The 15,886-nt window shown below is 42.3% G+C and overlaps 1 protein-coding gene across 1 annotated transcript in view; it reads right to left on the reverse strand.

Annotated features, from left to right (window-relative positions):
• Positions 1–13,041, reverse strand: part of LRP12 (LDL receptor related protein 12) — a 52,396-nt gene extending 39,355 nt beyond the window's left edge. Inside the window, exon 1 of the mRNA XM_082753858.1 lies at positions 12,673–13,041. Coding sequence (XP_082609984.1) covers positions 12,673–12,751 — 79 coding nt within the window. The 5' untranslated portion in view covers positions 12,752–13,041. The remainder of the gene's footprint in view (positions 1–12,672) is intronic.
• Between the last annotated feature and the right edge of the window lie 2,845 nt (positions 13,042–15,886).

Genomic DNA, 15,886 nt, shown 5'->3' on the forward strand with positions numbered 1-15,886 from the left:
ACCATTCAGAGGAGTACTAGATGGCTGAAGGTCAAGTAATGCAATTACTGCCCAACCCACCATCCACCCAGTTCACAACCTGATACTCCCAAAGCCACTTGGAGTTGTTCAGTTTACTCATTCTCACTCTTATCTGGCTGAGTATCAACTTGAGACTATTTTTCAATTGATCACATAGTATAAGTGCAATTGTGTGCATCTCTACACCCATTTCTCAATACTTTGGCCTATTTCTACCACATTTGGCAGAAGGGTAACAGTCCCCAAAATCCAGTTTTAATTTCATTACAATGTGTATTTCTACTTGTGTTCACAAATGTTTCGCTGCAAAATTACCTGTTACTAAATGGGTAACACATAATGGGAAACTCCACACAGAACGCTGTAATTCTTGAGAAGAAACGTTTGTACTTTCCTGCTTCCAGTAAAATGGCTCGTCTGAAGGAGGTCTCTATCCAGCAGCAGCAGATCATCACTGAACTGCATCCACTCACTTAACAAAGAGTAGCTTAAATATACAGTGGGCCTTACTCCTTACGAGCAGAAGAGGACTAGCATTTTGGGGACGAGAGAAATGAGTTGGTACTTACAGTTTTAAAAACAGACAGGATAGGAGCTGGAGTTACAAATACAGTGGTAACAGACACACTGCTCTCAAGACAGCCTCCTTCCAGTTAAACTAAAATTCAGCGATTGCATCCTTCCCAAAAGGGTGCCATTTGCATTTAAATGCTTTAGGACCACTCTTCACCCTTTATCTTCCCTCCTCTGAGTGGGCAATTTTCCAGGTGCGAAGCCAGCCTCCAAGATACATGTACTTAGTACACTTCAGGACTTGCACGCTACTGAGCTTCAGGCATTTAAGTAATCAGACTCGTCTGCCTACACTGAGAAGTGAGAAAAAGAGACTTCTCTGAAGACAGGTTCAGATCAGTAAGTCACATTCCTGTTGTCTCTCATTCCTTTAATAAACTTGCCTTTTCCCACATTGACTCTGCCTTAAGCTAAGCCAAACCGATGCTCCCCACTGTACGCACAAAATCAGAAATGACAGGAAATGGGAAATAGCAGACTCTATTCAAGAACAATTATGGAGCAGCTTTTTATTTTCTGTGCTTCAACTTCTACCCTGTAAACAAGAATACTTCACAGGAACACTATTAGTGTGAGGGGTTATTAGGCCATCTTAATGCTTAATCCGTAGATAATAAAGAGCTTTTAGACAACTGCACAAAAAAAATATTCTAAAATAAAAGTGTTCTTTGAAGATTTCTTTCCAAGCAGGTCATATCAGTAAAGCACAGAAAACTTAGGTGTCAGTTAGGTTGATGGTATCCTTCCAGCGTAAGCCTATTTTTAAGAAAGCTTAGCACCAGGAAGTCATTGTTTGATACACAAGTGCCCTCTTACAAAGAGATGCTCCGTATGAAGGAACAGTCAACTAGGGAAAAAACCTCAAACAGCAGCTATTTGTTGGGACACTCAAATTCAACCACTGTTCGAGTGAAACAAACTGCCTTGTGAAGAATGGGATGAAGAAAGCTTTGGAAAATAGCCATGTGCAGAGATACTAGTACTTTAGGTTAATACCATTAACCAAATTTGACAGGCAGTTGTATTCTTTCAGATGTAGCTTCTTTTCAATTTGCATAACAAGCATTGTTAGACTTGTGCATTGATGAAAGCAGATTACATCCCATACAATTCCTACTGGCAACTCTGCCCAATGAATAATAATAAGCCACAATTTAAGGACATGGGTTTCGCTGTGCATTTGCTGTTCAAAAAAAAAAAAAAAAAAAAAAAAAAGGAAGAGGGCATACACAAAGTATGGTTCTGGGAAAGAAGTATAAAGGAAGTATGGAATATTTCATGGTATGAGTTCGTCATTCTTCATCTTGTGTGCGTATATACTACAAATACATTACTTTCTAAAATTAGGAAGTACTTTGAAGTTGGTATATATTGCAAAACTGAAGAGTACGACTTATTTGTGATAAGTGCCTACTGTGAAGACAGAATACTTGCAAATTCTTGCACTGTTTATACTCCACCACTGATTGTTATCCACTTGACTACTTACTTGATTTTTCCTTTCAGGATCACCTACAGACATACACAGAGGCTAAGCACTGACTTTTACACAGTTTCTGTTATTACCAGTGTTGGGACACACTAAGACAACGTGGTTTCTCAAGAGGTCTGTATATACACTCTTAGAAGCATTTTATCCAGTTCAGTCCCCAGACTGTTAGGCTTGCTGCAGCTAAGAGTGAATGTGCAACTCATTCATGTTAGCTTTTATCCTCTCAGGATCTGCATAGCTTTCTGAAGTGGATCACCTAAACCATAGATGAATACCCTACAATAACCCTGGCTGGGTAAAATTTACCAATGCAGCTTTTAATAAAGATAGTTTTGAATTAATAAACATGCCAGTGAAAATTCCTAAGGTCTAAAGTCAATTTCCTTGCTTATAGTTATGAAACTGCAGGTAACAATTTTACCTGGTTTTTAAAAGCAGTTCATTTTGATTTGACTTCGGTCTTACTGATGCCAGCAGCAGTAAAATTTACACTGATCACAACAAAGCACAGCAAAGTCAAGGCTGAGCTTAGATTAAAAGTCCACACCCTTTCCCCCTCCAAATAGGTATATGCATAATCAAAACAGCCAGAAAATTCATTAGCACTTACACAAAGTTATATGCACATCAGAAAACCAGAGGTTTACCTCAATGTTGTCAATTTCCATTAGCAGAATTACAGATGAAGTCAATAACTAACTTCACTACGAAAAGGTTAAGGCAGCTGTTCAGTATGTGGTAACACTAATAAATAAATACATCATGACCATGCTTCACTCTGTATTTCCACAGAGCAGTTCTAAGGCTTGGATTTCCTTTCTAAGGAATATAGCTTGATAAGGAAAATGGGTAAATTAGGCTTCAAAGCACTAATTCTGCTGTAGAATAAATAGTTAAAAATTACACATACAGGCAGACATTTCACTCTATTAAAAGCCAACCTGCTAACAAAATTCAGCACTTGCTCCTACACCCTTTTGAAAGAAAAGCATAGAATTTTAAAATAGCAAGAAATATGACACAGCATGGTGACAAGTAGAAGATCGATGTCAGACATAATGCCTACATGTTCAAATTTCTATTTATCCACTTTTATGTAATAACAAAGCGTATCTCTCAGTTAAGCACACATCCCTTCTCTTCAATAGCAGATTTCCAGATATAGGGAAAAGAGCAGGCCCAGAACAAGGGAACCTCATGAACTGCAAAACACAAACCCCGATTACATGTCTAAGTAAAATAAAACATCTTCAGACACTTCAAAAACATATCAAAGTATACAGCACTTCAGTGCATGCATGAAGGAGATGCTTAATAAGGATCTGATGCCATAATCCTTACATATATACAGCAATAATTTATAAATTGTGCGCAGCAACTCTCAACTTTAAAGCTATTTCAGCTCTCCTCATCAGAATACGTCATCCTCCCTTGGAAAAAAAGCTACTGTTTGATGTGATCATTTTACTTAAGTAACATGCATGCATGAGAAAGTGTGGATGTTTATTTCAAATTAAGTGCTTTGAGCAATTTATAGGCTCCCAAACGTACGCTACGGTCAGCAAGCAGGGTCTCAGATTAAAAATTTAAATTCTGACTTACTTTGGTTAATAATAATTTCTAAAAGCTACTGCATTTTATGGCGAATTCCTTCATGTGCAAAGCCCGAAACAGCTACCCAGAGTTCAGGTCTGTCTCCTTTGCAGAACCAGAAACTAGGGTGAGTTCTAGAAAACTAGTAAGAGCGATTCAAACACACTCACTTCGTCCCTGCATATATATTCCTGGCCTCCGTGGTTTTAATTGACATTTTGAGACAGATGTACTGCTGTATCTTTCACGATAGTGCTTCTAGAAAGTCAGCATTGAGCACTAACTTTTTGTTAGTTGAGAGTGCAGAGAGGGGTCTCACTCCCCATCCATGAGGAGTGAGACACTCTAGGCAGCCTGACTTCAAAGGGATTCACCCCAGGAGACACCATTACACTGTACAGTTTGCAGCACTGCTGCTCCTTCTAACCTGCACATCTGGAATACCGCATCTCCTGTTCCAGGAAAACTCCTCATGGACCCAAAGGCACCACAGACAAGCTGTGTGGCTCCAACAGACAGCAGGGAAAGCGGACTGTGCTCCTCACTACAGCAAGAAGACAAAGATATGCTCCTTTTGCCAAGTCTTATACATTCATAGTATTAAGGCAAAAGGGCTCTACAGGTCCCAGATACTGTTCACAGATTTCCACAGCTGAAGAACAGAAATTTAGTATTGTGGACTTCACAAGAGAGTGGTAACACTATCACTCAGCCTTAGTATGCTGGGTTACTCTTTACTTTAGAACTGTGGTAGCACTGAAGCTTCGCTGCAGTGTGCTCAGACACAACAGACGACTTCACATCAGGGAGGGGAGCGAGACAGCCAGACAACATCAGGCACTGCGAAGCGCTGCAGCTGGATCAGCCGCGACAGGGAGGTCAGCAGTAACTACACTCGAGGAGCACGCGGCGCCGAGACGCAGCCAGCAGCGAAGCACAAAGCCCAAACGCCCCGTCAGCAAGAAGAGGAACACACGCCAGGGTCACAAAAAAAGGATGTTTCAAAATGCTGACAAAAGCCATACGCTGTGCTACAGAAATCCTCTAATATCTCTGCTCATTCACTTATCTCTTCTGAAGTACAGGTAAGAAGCAGGAATCTCAAGTTTCTGTGACATCCCGCTGCCTGAGCATACTCCTGAGACCTGAGAGACAGACCACGTGGAGAGACGGACTCACATGCAAGACCAGCTGCACTCCAATCCTTTTTCTCGACTGCTGATAATTCCCAAGAGTAACAACTTAGACTGATTAGATGCTCACACAGTCACCATAACACCCCTTAAAATAAAAAGACTGTTCCCCTTACTGCCATTTTCACAGCCTCTTAAGTACCAGCTGTTCTCCCCGAGAGCTTGCACTTTCCCTTCCGTATTAAAGCGTGATTCTGCCACTGTTAGACATGAACATGTCTTCTCCAGTCTTTCCTTCTTTGCCGTCCCAACTTTCCAGTCTCCATGAGTACCTCTAGCCATTGAACCGGTCATTCTATTCAAACCTTAGGGTAGGAAACATATAAGCAACAGAAAGGCACACAGATGGGAGCTCAGTTTCTACTAATTACTCAACTACCCAAATCAGTCCCAAGCAGTACATCCAGCTGCACGTCAGTATGATCACTGGTGTCTGACAATTTTATCATTCATCTTCCTGACTTGCCAACAGGCATCTCTTTGGGAATATTTAAGCTGGTGTTTGCATCATGGAAAGGAGAAATGTTGCATCTCTGTACTTAATAATTATAAATTGGAAAAAAAAAAAAAAAAAAGAAATGGAACTCTCCCAAGTCCAGTTACAAATATTTCCATACTGTTTAGACACGCATTTAGAGTTAAATCCCTGTGCACTGTCTCTGAGCACTTCTTTAGAAGAGAGCAAATGGAAAAGTGTAATTGCTTAGCAGTATGAAGAACAGACTGCAGTAAATACACGAATGCAACGAATGAGGCAGCATGTTAATTAGGACTCTAGAATCGTTCACTCTTTGGAAAGTGCTTCCTTCAGCAGGAAAACAAGGGGAGTGCTAAGGCCTCCACTTAAAGCTATGCATTTTTATATATGAGGATTTGTTTACTAAATGAGGTGACCCTAGCATGCTCAATCCCAGTTACTACAATATCCCTAACTGAAGCTTTTACTTTCTTCTACTTGCAGTCAAATACCCAATGAGGGTATACTAACTCATTCTTGGATTCTAATATGCTTCATGAAAATTCACATACAGGTAAAGCCTAGGAGCCAGAACACACGAACACAAGCACGTGCTTTCCCCTCGCTGAGACACATCAACGAGACATCCAATTTCTGTTCTCAATTTGCTTGCTTCTGAAAACTTTCAGAATGACAAAGTTATTCTGAAAGGAACAATTCCTTAAATGAATAAGCTCATCAATTTTTTAAGAGACATTGAATAGAACAAACTTATTTCTAGTAAGATAGTATAGATGTATAGATTAGAGGAAAAGTAATCTTGTTCAGGAGAGACCTGTTCCCGCAATCTGTAGTTTTAGAGGGACCTGTCTCCCAGTAGGTTCACACAAAGCTAGAATCATAAAACCAAGTTACAGGAACCTCTACCGAGTGTTTTGTTCCTAAGTTTTGAACACCATAGTCTTCCACCACATACCAGTGTGCTCACACTGCTTGTTAGAGGATCACTTTCCTGTTTTCTGTCTGCAACTGACCTAAACACTGCTCTGAACTGCTACACAAAGTCGGTCCCGGGGACTTCCACTTGGCAGAGGAAACATCTCGGTTAGGGGAAGGATGGTCACGAATTACAGACACACAATCAGGTGCGTGCAAACATGTAAATCACAGCCTGAAAACATAGCTCAAGCTTACTTTCACCTTCCACAGAAATGCAAATAGTGCACTTTCATTGCTTTGCAGAAAGTTTGCAACTCTCGGTAAGTTAAGTTCAGCTTTCTTGCATGTCAAGCAAATTTCCCTAACCAACTAGAAAGTACCTATAAATCACAAGATGCTTATGTGAAAAGAGAGACTATCTTATGACAACCGCAGCTACTAAGCCAAATGTTTCTGTATGGCCATCAACTCCCTCCCCCCAGAATGCACTCCATTTAAAGGAGTTATTTTATTTTTATCACTGCTTTCTGATTTTTGTTCCAGTAACAAGTTAGGGCAAAAACAGATTAACACCTTTTCCTGCCTACTTCCAGAAAGTTGTTCCTCAAGAAACTGCTGAGCAACTTATCACCAATGCCCTCATGACCTAAGATTCAAACTGTAAGATTAGAGGGGGAAAAAATCGAACGGATCACTACTAAATATATTTGCCTTGCTAAAAAGCCTTTATTTCAACAACAGGTTAACAGTGTAGAAAGTGGCAGTGTATCCAAGTTTAAAGCATCTGGTCAGAGCACGAAGTCACAACCAAGTCCAGAAGAGTGCCTGTGGAAGTATTTGCACTCACCTGTCAGTCACACTCATAGTAGTAGTTTAAGCCTAGATATTCATGAGAATCAGTGCTATGTATTTCAATGCAATTGTGAATTTTAATTGTAATGAAATATTATTAAAGGAACAACTATGTCAAAAAGTCAAGGGTAGAAAATGCCACAAAATGTAGTCAGAAGAACACAACTTTTCAGAGCACAGTATCACAGAGCCTGCTATATAAACCACTGGGAGCACTGCTTGCTACTGACAGGATAAACACAGGAACTTGGATCCACAGCCATCTCCCATGCTATTAAACACATTGCTACCCAATGTTTTCTTAAAGCCACGTCAACTAAGCAGGCTGAATCTTAGTGACCACTTGACACCTCAGTATAATTGGCACCACAAAATGTTCGAGCTAGCAATTCTGCCCTGCATACAAGTGCGACTGTGTGAACTGTGAGACAGCAAAAATAAAAATAAAAATCCAAGCTTGTTAACACATCACACTCTCAATTAGTGCCTTGCTAGATATCTTAGCTGTTCCAGTGCTCAGCATCACTATTAACTATCTGCGACAATATAAATGGAGCACTACCCCTGGAAAATGCAGAGCCATCTCAAAAAAAAAACAAAAAAAACAAAAAGAGACTATGTATGCAGTACAAACAGTACTCATGAATAAAAAAAATAAGGGAATGAATCTCCTACTTAACAAGGATGAAAAAAATGCCTTCCACAGCTTGGAAAGCTAGGGCAAAATAAAAGCTATGGTAAAAGGTAAATGTGTGCAGAGGCACTTCTGTAACTAACATATCAAAATATTAACTTTAAGAATTTGAGATCTGTTAATGAACCATAAGACTGATCATAATTGTAAGTCTTAGTAAGGAGAAATATAAAACAATATATACTGTGCTCAGTTAAAAAAAATACAGATGTGGTACCCATCTATCTGATATTGAAATAGGATCCAGCAAAACAAAGGAGTCACACAGATTCACCCGTAGGGCCCTTCCAACCCAGCAGTGCTCTTCTCCTCCTAGCAATGTCAGAAGAAAGCTGGAAAAGCCAAGCTAATTATACATTTTGCTCTGATGACAGTAATGGAATCAGGTGGCTTCTGTCCTGATTCCAGCTACAAGTACCTCTCTGTTCATCCTCTGGCTGAAGGTGTTCTCATTTAGCGTGTACTTAAAATCACCCCAATTACCTTAGATTAAAATTTTCAAACTCTTTTTTTGCTATGAGGTTGTCTAGGATCTGCTTTTTTCTTCTCCTCTCAAACACTCAAAGCATTATCCACATGACCTCACAGGTACTCTGATTACAGACCTAACTGTGGCTCTGAACAGCCAGTTGAGTATGTACTTACATAACTTGACAGATGATAAACTTCTTAGACAATAGAAATTGCTATGCCATTAAAATTAGGCCATTTTCTCTTTAAGGACTACAAAACCTTTCTAATATGTTAAACACAGCAGTTTTGCAAATAATATGATTTACTTCCTAGAAAAATATATTTGTCCAATGTATCCCAGAAGTATCACTAAAAAGTGACATTTAAGAGTTTAAGGTACAATGGTCTATTAAGCCAAGCCATTCCTTTATGACAGTGCGTTCTGGCTTTATAGCACAACTTCTTTAGAAAATGAAATAAATTGGCTGGCAGACTTTACTTGCTTACAGGATTCAAGCTATTCTTTCAAATAAGAATGAAGGAAATTTTATTTTTCCTCATGCCATTGTCAGCAAACTGACATGAAACTAAAATTTGGGTCCAGACTAGTTAACTTTTTTAACGATATGACCTGCCTGATCTTAAAACCATGAAAAAACAAATGAACGATGGATTATGTGTGATCTCATTGTAACCTCAATCAACGTTTGTACTACAGAAACCTGGGATGGTACTAATCCAGAACTAAGCGTTTTAAAGCCTGTATGTCTCTTCTTTTCATGGGCCAGAATAATGTCGATAGCACTGCAGTCTCAGTGGTAACATGCAACATTGCTTCAATTATGATTTCTGGGAATAACAATTTTCAGACCTCTTCTAATGATTCTCATTCATCAGCACTTAAGTAAAGCCCCAAACCCATCCTGTAGATATGGAGAAGTAAGACCGATCTCTATCATGCCACAAAGTTCTGCCCTCGAGCTGTTTCAGTGACACAGTCCCACTTCTGTAAATACTTTTCTTTTATACGTATTATGTCCGGTGAAGGCAGAAGTAGGGTAATTAGCCTACTGTACCTCGGGATTGATCACTACCAACTCTACAACATGCAATAAAATCTGCTGTAGTTTTCTGTTGAGTGGGACAGAAATTCTTACTACATGGTGTGATGACAGGTACAGTTAAGACAAAAAGTTGGACTCTGCAGCAGTCTGAAAAAGGTGAGTATCCACATCTCCACACCACATCCAAAGGGCAAACAAAAGCATGCCTTTGTTTTTGCACTGTGCCACTCCAGAGACTTTTCATAACTTGAACTCTGCTCACCAGTCCCTCCCTAACTGGTCTTGAAAACACTGCATTACAGCACCTGTAAGATATAAACCATCATCCTGCCAAGGGTTAAATAAAAATCTAACGTAATAGGAATTCAGTTCTCAAATCCAAGCTGATGTTTTAACAAGAAAACAAAACTCATTTGATTTCCAGCTAATCAATCATCAAACTCTGTTTTGAAAAATCCTGCCCTCAAGAGAATACGACCAATTTCTCAAATGATGTTTTTCCCCTACAGAAATCACTTAATGCAATATACAGCTTTGTTTTGAAAACAGGCAACTCTTAGGGCCTTTGAGATATACAGAAATATCTTCACGCTTATCCTGTTAAAAGCCATGCCAGAATTGTATAGAGAAATGTATAATAAAGTATTTATTGGATAGAAAATTTCCAAGTCAACAGGAAGGCCAGTTATATTAAAAAGTGAATACTGCTGCCCAATATCCTACCAAGCTAAAATTCTTGTTAGTCAGTGCTATTCCAATATTTCACACATCAGTATTCCTCCTTCTCAATTTTTTATAATTACAGTCATCATCAGAAGGAAGGTTTGAAAAAAAATCACTAACTACAGGGAAACAGAGAAACATTCTCTGGAGAGCTCAAGGCCCACATATCAACCTCCATGAGTTTAGTATTTTAATTAGTGGAAAATTCTAGATATAGCTGTGCAACTGCATAATGGAAGTAAACCAAAGCAATGCACTACCGCTTCTCCAAGTATGTGTTTACCCTGAGCACTGCCTACTGAATTCAAAGCCATAACACACAGTACCGTAACGATATCTGCAAGACTCTGCTCAGGATCAACACTGCTGTCCAGAGCTCTGCTGTCAGCAGCGCCTTGATCAAAGTTCATGGTGACATTATTTTAGTTTGGAAGAACTAAAAGCAGCTGTACAGGAAGGTAAGAGGCTTTAATGGGGAATATTTCCCACTCCCACTTCCATCTCCCCAGAGAAATGAACAAGACAAATCAAAATGAGTACTAGAGATAGGGCTTCGCTACATAGCAAATGATTGTTCTCCTCTTGGATGCTCTAGTGTGGGAAGAATAAAGTTCCCTTCCTTTGAGCTGTGAAATTGCTCAGAACTTCAGACATTTATAACAAGAAGTTGTAGGGAGAAATTAATCCTTCAAGAGGATGAGGCAGCAGACTGACAAAGTGGACGCTGCCTTCCCTTCGCATCAATGATGACAATGAACAGCAACGGGTTTCTCAGCGAGGCAAAGAGTTATGGAGCCTTCCTCGTACTTGATTGAACTTTGGAAAACCTAGAGTAAAGGTCCATAAAAGATGTTATTCCGCACGTATTTTACTTAGTTGTTAAAACAAACAACCAAAAAACACGCCCACACTCTCTCAACAGAGGATTGTGCTTGTTGTTTAAGTTTTACAGTGGAAATCCTGACAACAGTGCCAAATCTATAGCACCACAGCCTGAAACTATCTACTGAAGTTTGGCTGGTGAGGCTTGTCACAAAAAATTAGCAATTTCACTTTTTATTTCAGTTGTGGAGATTATAAGAGAATAATATAGACTTTGTTAAAAAACCTCTGCACAGAAGTTACATTTCTCAAGCGCATTAAGTACATAAACGTAAGGATAACTTAACATCTCCAGAACTGAGATTTTCTTCACCATTTCCTGCTCACCACAAGCCAACTCCTTTCCATTTGTGCTTTCACTTTAGCTTTTGACATATGATTTTTTACCAGCCTACATAAAGACTCTCTTCTTTGGCATTGTGTGCATTTAAAAGGTTGGTCAGCACCTTGCCTTGCTTATCCAAGGGGGCTCACTTAAAAATTAAACTATGCTAGTGTAACTATTCAGTTACAGACACTGGTGTAACCATAGTTCTACGTGAAGAAGCCTATCTTACTTTTACTCACTTAAACATATATTAATCAATGAAATGGGAAGCATTCTTAAAAGTTTATGCGGAGTATCTACAGTCAAGGCACCGCTATTCGCAGCACAGGCACACGCTGGACAAAGCCCTTTGCACAGACAAAACCTGAGTGTATCAACCCCCTGGCCTCCAGTTTGTTTTACTGAACAGTAAAACAGATTCTACCTTAATATGCCCAATCCCATGTTCAAAGTAAAGGCACCAACTTCAGAATTGGCTAACCCAGGGCCGCTGTTGACGTCCCCCTGAGAGCGAGGCACATGCCCAGCTCCACGCCAGCCGGCTGCTCTTCACGTCGGGGCCCAGGGGCAGAGCCTGCACTCAAGTTTGTAAAACAAACACAACTCCGGGAGGGAAAGCGAGACAACACTCGCCGCAAAGCATCTGGGGTTTGCCCTATTACATGCCACCGGGCTACCTACACACCATAAAGCAGCAGCGTAAACACAGCCGCTCACGCAATCATTATGTATTTTTTGTGAGCAGCTTTGTTTAGAGACGGGTTCATAGCCAGCCACGAAATGCCATTTTGGCAGGGGCTGCGGGCGCGCCGAACAAAAGCGGAGGTCCGAGGCCTGCGCTGGCCGTGCCACAAACTCCTGGCCCGACAGCAGCGCCTCGACACCCCCTCGGCACCCCTCAGTGGGAGCATCCTGCGTGGCCTCCGTCCCAACCTGGCTGGCGTAAAACATCTCCCCGGCATCGTCTCGCCGCCCAGAGCCGGCGCTGACTCGTGACTCAGAGGATTTGGGGTTTGTTTTGTTTGTGCAGTCGCGCACCAACTCCGGAGTTCCCAGCCGCGCGGACATCTGCGGGAGATAAAGGCGAGGGCAGCCGGGCCAAATCCCAGCCTCCGCCTGCAGGACCTCCCTGAGGAAGATTTCCACCCACGTCCCCCAAGCGGGGTTGGGGGAAAAAAATCAAGAAGAAATCACAAAGAGCGAGCCGTGGAGCGGCCGGGCTCGGCGGCTGGGGGAAGGGAAGGGAAGGGAAGGGGAAGCCCGGGGCCGACCGGCAGGACGGGGGCGGTCCAGGGGGGTGCCCCCGGGCCCTGCCCCGGGCTGAGGGACCCCGGGCCCGCCGCCCAAAGGCCGCTTTGTTCGCCCCCCACCCCCCCACCCCGGGCGGCGTCGCTGCCCCGGTACCTACCGCAGCAGGAGACGACGAGGAGCAGGAGCTGCGCTGACCTCCATGCCGGGGAGCCTCCTGCGCTCCCCCAAGGGGCCATAACCCCGGCCCGCGGCGAGGCGACGAGCAGCAGCCGGTCCTGCCACCGCCGCGCCCCCGACACGCAGCCGGAGCCGCCAAGCGAGAGGAGGCTGAAGGGGGGGGGGGGGGGAGAGAGAACCGGCCTCGCCTCGCCCCCCCGCCGGAGCTGATGCCTCGGGGAGCGCTAGCGGCCCGCACTCGCCCTCCTCATCCGCCCGCCCGCGGAGCCATGAGCCGCCGCCGCCGCTGCCTCCGCCGGCCTCGGCCTCCTTCCCTCCGCCCCGCAAACGCTTCCTCCTCCCGGCTGGGCTCCGCCGCGGCTGCGCACTGCCCCGCCGAGCGCATGGAGGCGCCGCCGGCAGCCGCGGGGCGGAGCGGAGCCGAGCGGGGCGGCGGGGGAGGGCCCGGCCTCGGCCCGGCACCTCCCGGCCCGCCCCGCCGCGGGGAGGCCGCGACCTGTGAGGGGAAGGGCCCGAAGTGGGCTCCGAGGGGCTGGGAGGGGGAAAGCAGCCCCCCTGGTGCAGGCGTGATCCGCTGCCCTGAAAACGTGTGTGTGAAATGCAGCCCGCTCGGCGAAGCACCGAGACGCCAGGCAGCCCCCCGCCGAGGCGTTTCTGGCCTCCAAATCTGCGTTTCACAAATAAGACCTGAAAAGGAATGTGTAAACAAAAAAGTTAAACTCTGCTGTGGATGTGTTGCATCCGGATTTACGGACCTACACGTGTAGCTTCGACACGGAACATTTCTGTTAACATACGATTAGCCACCCTTCACCGTGCATTTCTGTTAACGTACAATGAACCATCCTTCACCGTATGTTTCTGTTAATGTACAATTAACCATCCTTCACCTTTTAATGACCTTATTTTTTCACAGTTTCTATCACTCTCCATTGTTTGAGTATCAAAAGCAAGTAGGATTCACAGTGCAATCTCTATCTAGAATTTTGCAGCGTCAGTTGCAGACTTAGAGAAGTGTTTATTGCCCGAAAGCTCCTCAGCTCTACTAGATGTGCTGATTTATTAGGAAAATAAATTATTACCATTTCTTAAAAGAACAAAAATCACACAGGTCAGGCTTCATTGCTACATCATGAGAACAGATGTTCTGGATCCGACCAGAGCTCTGGCTCCATGAAAGTTGATGGTTGTGGCAATTGCTCTATTTCTCCTTACTTTTTTTTTTTTTTTTTTTTTTTTTTTTTTTTTTCACTGCTCTTCCCTGATTCCTCCCCTGTTTATTTCCCACCCACCGTTTCATTTCAGAAGGAAAAGAAGTATATTGGGGGATATGTCTTTTTTGGAGGTGTGTAGGGGAAATAGGTTGTTATATGGATGAGCATCTTGAAGTAGATAAAGTATCAGTGATAGTCACTAAAGAAGGAAGACAAACCAGACAAGCCTGAATGTTCCCTTACTCTCTGGGAAGTTGTGGCTCAGGAACACCCTGAATTATAGATGATATCATTGAGTTTAATAACTCTCAATGGATTAGTCTTTGGTAAATTTATCCAGTCACAGTTTGAACCTATGAGCGACATGACTTCAACTCTCAGAAGCCATAACTATGCATATAAAAAATAGCACTTAAAGGGAGAAAAAAACACAACCTCTATTTGCAGGTTTATACAAATAAATTCACAGTGTCTTAGTCAGTAAACTTTTTCTTTCTTTTTCTTTTTTTTTTTTTTTTTTTTTTTTTTTTTTCAAACTTGCAAGTTTGAACAACTTCTTCACTGAAACCTCGCATGCCCTATATTTCCACCCAGTGTATCCCATTCCCTTTTTTGTTGTTAATTATTAATGGGGGGTCAGTGGAAGGATGCTCAGGAAGTCTGCTGCTGGGAAAGATACTGCTGCCTTTATGAACAGATGCAGCACAGAACCTGTGCCCACACAGAGACTTCTAACCCTCCCACAGTAATTGCAGCTGTACTCGCTGGGTGCAAGTCCTTACTGGAACTCATTAAACTCTCTGCTGTAGAGATAGGTCAACATTAAACAAACAAATCAGTACATAATCCATAACCTTTCTCTGCTCCTCCCAAAGTTATTTTTGTCTGTCTAGTTCAACCCAATTTCTACCACCCAGTTGCATGTTATTGAGAGATGTGATATGATTCTCTTTCCAGAGACTTCAGTTGCACAACAAAGAAAACACTAATTATCTTTTCAGATTAAATGCTATTCCAAACATCCCTATTGGCAAAACTGCTTTCAGTCGCTCACACAAACAAGTGGTTACCCTTTATCGTTTACCCAGGTTGATCATTCAAGGCAGTGGAGAGCAAAGCATCAACTCCTGGCATCATGTGCTTAATTTTAACACTGTTCTCAAAGATGCAAAGCAAAGGATGATATGTAAAAGACTCCTTCCTCTGTACTAAATGAGCTTGGCAAGCAAAAGGTGAGATAGTGATGTAATGACCTAAGGAACAACCTCTGAAGCTCTGGTTTGCCTACTTATGATGAACTGGATTTTTTAAGTCTAAGGAGGAGAATGTGTTAGGTCCAGACAAGATGCTCATGATATCAGGTAACATCTTTCCAGTAGTCCTCTTAGCAAGCTCACCAAATTTATGAACTTTGACATACTTAGAAAGATTCCTTTCCTGGCAAAGTTATCTGAGAAAAAATCTTATTCCTATTTTGCTGCTCCTTCTGTTGGCCTCTGCCAAGAGCTGTCTGTCTTAATCTCTTTGATGTTTGGGCGAAAAGTATCATTTTCCTTTTGTCTGAAAAGTGCCTAGTAAATCTTAACTGTGTATACATAAAATTCTAATCATGACTGCATGGATTTTTTTACTCTTATCTGAAGATGACAAATAAAATTTTATCAGTAGAAGTAATTTTTAAGCAGCACGGAAGTTGACACTGTCTTTCTTTTGGATTTTAAGGCAGGTAAAGATAAATTATCCTGAAATTGCACACATGATTGACCTTGAACCAAACCAAGAGTTTCATAACAGTCAGTTGTTCTTCTGCTTGAAGTTCAAGGTTGGCGTGTGAATCTACTGAAGCAGCTTCAGTAAGAATTATCAGGAACCCACTGATGATATCGACTTACTACTTTATCACCCTGCAGTTTTACTTTCCACATTGCTTTCTTTTCAGTGATTGTCTTTTTACAGTCACTTCAGCTTTACTTCATTGCC

This window comes from Aythya marila, assembly GCF_965140915.1.
Source record: "Aythya marila genome assembly, chromosome: 2".
Taxonomy (NCBI): Eukaryota; Metazoa; Chordata; class Aves; order Anseriformes; family Anatidae; genus Aythya; species Aythya marila.